The sequence below is a fragment of the Anoplopoma fimbria genome, chromosome 23, assembly GCF_027596085.1.
Source record: "Anoplopoma fimbria isolate UVic2021 breed Golden Eagle Sablefish chromosome 23, Afim_UVic_2022, whole genome shotgun sequence".
NCBI classification, from domain to species: domain Eukaryota; kingdom Metazoa; phylum Chordata; class Actinopteri; order Perciformes; family Anoplopomatidae; genus Anoplopoma; species Anoplopoma fimbria.
In genome coordinates, this window is record NC_072471.1 from 1,318,268 (window position 1) to 1,320,767 (window position 2,500).

A 2,500-nucleotide genomic window follows, 5' to 3' on the forward strand; every position below is an offset into this window, starting at 1 on the left:
GTGTGTGTGTGTGTGTGTGTGTGTGTGTGTGTGTGTGTGTGTGTGTGTGTGTGCTCACGGTCTATCATGGTAACAGTCGTGTGTGTTGACGGCGGACTCGTCTGTCCGGCTGAAGACACTCTGACCGTCACAGAGTACTTCCTGTAGGCCTCCAGGTGGTCCAGCGTTACCGCGGTGACGCCGCCCGCCAGCCGCAGGGCAGAGGTCAGCTCCCCGTCGTCGTGGCGACGGCACTCGACCTCGTAGGAGTCGAAGTCGGAGGGAGGAGGAGACCAGGAGCAGGAGAGGGAGGAGGACGAGAGAGGGAAGCAGTGGATGGACTTCAGAGGAGACGGACCTGAAGGAGACAAGGAGATGAGATAGGAGGCAAGGAAAGGAGATGAAAAGAGCAGACAAGGAGAGAGGATAGTAGACAGGGAGAGAGAAGAGGACACATAGGGAGAGAGAGGAATCAAGACAAGGAGAGATGAGAAGAAACAAGGGGGAAGGTTACAAGGAGACAAGAAAGGAGACAAGGAGAGAGAAGACAAGGAGGGAGGAAGGGAGACATGTTAAGAGGAGAGGAGATAAGGAGAGGGGAGATGAAACAAGGGGAGAGGACACAAGGAGGAGAAGAGACAAGAAAAGAGGAAAGGAGACAAGGGGAGATGACAGGAGAGAAGAGAGGAGAGGAGACAAAAAGAGAAGAGGACACAGGGAGAGAGAGGAATCAAGACAAGGAGAGATGAGAAGAAACAAGGGGAAGGTTACAAGGAGAAAAGAAAGGAGACAAGGAGGGAGGAAGGGAGACATGTCAAGAGGAGAGGAGATAAGGAGAGAGGAGATGAAACAAGGGGAGAGGAGACTCAAACAGAGTAGAAGGGGAAGGAGAGAGGAGAGGAGATGAAAGGAGAACAGATGACAGGGAGAGAAAGAGAGGAAATAAGGAGGGAGGAGTAAAGGATAGGAAGGGAAGGAGACAAGGAGATGAAACAATTAATGAAAGGAGAGGAGGAGAGTAAACAGGAAAGGAGAAGAGAAGGGAGGACAGGAGAAAGGAGAGGTAGAGAGGAGGGTAAGGAGACAAGTAGAGAAAGCAGGAGAGAAAAAGAGTTGTTTATTTTTGCTGAGTCACAGTTTGTGTTTTTCAGTATTTTATTCAAACTAAAGAATCTGTTTGTTGGGACTATTTTCAGCGGCGGATTAATCCATGTTTGGTGCTTTACTGAGTGTTTGAGTCTAAATAAACTACAGTGTTGATGATGAAGATGATGATGATGATGATGAAGATGAAGATGATGATGAAGATGATGTCACCAAACAGTTTGAGTCTCACGCTGATGTAGCGTCTGTTCACCAAACACGAGGAAACCGGACATTTTAAAAGGAAAAACATACACTTTAACCGGGCCGCATACAAACAATCCTCTCACCAATTCTGGATAAAATGATCCTCATTTCTTTATTCTTTTGTCCTATTTTGTTATTTTACATTAATGTTTTCTCGTTTTCTTTTCTCATATTTTTTTTTGTGCATTTTCCTTTAATTAGTTTTGCAGCACTAAGAAATAAAGCTTCACTTCTGGGTCTAAATCTGGTAAAAGCTGCATCGACCTCTGCTGACAGAAATAAGAAACTAGGTCATTATATGTGTGTGTGTGTGTGTGTGTGTGTGTGTGTGTGTGTGTGTGTGTGTGTGTGTGTGTGTGTGTGTGTGTGTGTGTGTGTGTGAGTTTTGATCCCTGAAGCCAAACTGACAGATAACATACAGATTAAAAATGAATAAATAAAAACGGCAGCAGAGACATTCAGACTCTTTGGTTCCATCTGGTGGTTAAAAAGAGAAACAACATCAAGGCTGATTTAAAAATGTTGCAATGAAACAATGAGAAAGGAGACATGGGATAGGATAGGAGGGAAGATAAGGAGAGAGGAGAGAAAGAGAAACAAGGGGAGAGGATACAAGGAGAGAGGAGAGGAGACAAGGGAGAGTGGAGAAGTCAAGGAGAGGAGACAAAGAAGGGAGGAAGAAAGTGAAGGAAAGAGGATGTTTGTGTCTTTGTGTGTGACGTCCCTCTCTGTTAGTTTAACATTGTTCTCCATACAACAACAAAACTCGTGAATGATTCTCCCAAAACATTCATTTAAACAAGCAAACTATTTTAGCCGAAAGCCTCAAATGTCCACGTAGACGTGACCGAACCTTCATCTCCACGGGAGGAACAACTCTTTAAAAATGAACATTTGTAAAAGAGATGTTCAGGCTTTGTTCCACCCACTTGTCCTGACGTTCCTCTGGATTGGCTGGCTCCTGACGGAAGGCCCGCCCTTGGCTCCGCCCCCACAGACGGTCACCATGGTGAAGTTGTACCTCCGCCCCGGAAACATCCCGCCCACCACGCGGCCGGTCAGGTGTGTCTGTGTGACGGACAGGCCGTCCGGAGGAGTCCACTGCAGGCTGAAGCTGTCATAGTCTCCAGAGGCGGGACCGGACCACGACAGCTCTATCGAGTCATTGGTC

General features: G+C 46.7%; 1 protein-coding gene across 1 annotated transcript in view; it reads right to left on the minus strand.

Moving 5' to 3' along the window:
* ptprb (protein tyrosine phosphatase receptor type b) overlaps positions 1–2,500 on the minus strand; it is a 35,760-nt gene that overhangs the window by 12,508 nt on the left and 20,752 nt on the right. The window contains exons 23-24 of the mRNA XM_054624441.1: positions 2,259–2,500; positions 59–337 (exon numbers count right to left, since the gene is read on the minus strand). The exon at positions 2,259–2,500 is cut by the window's right edge and continues 40 nt beyond it. Of these exons, the coding sequence (XP_054480416.1) occupies positions 59–337; positions 2,259–2,500 (521 nt within the window). The remainder of the gene's footprint in view (positions 1–58; positions 338–2,258) is intronic.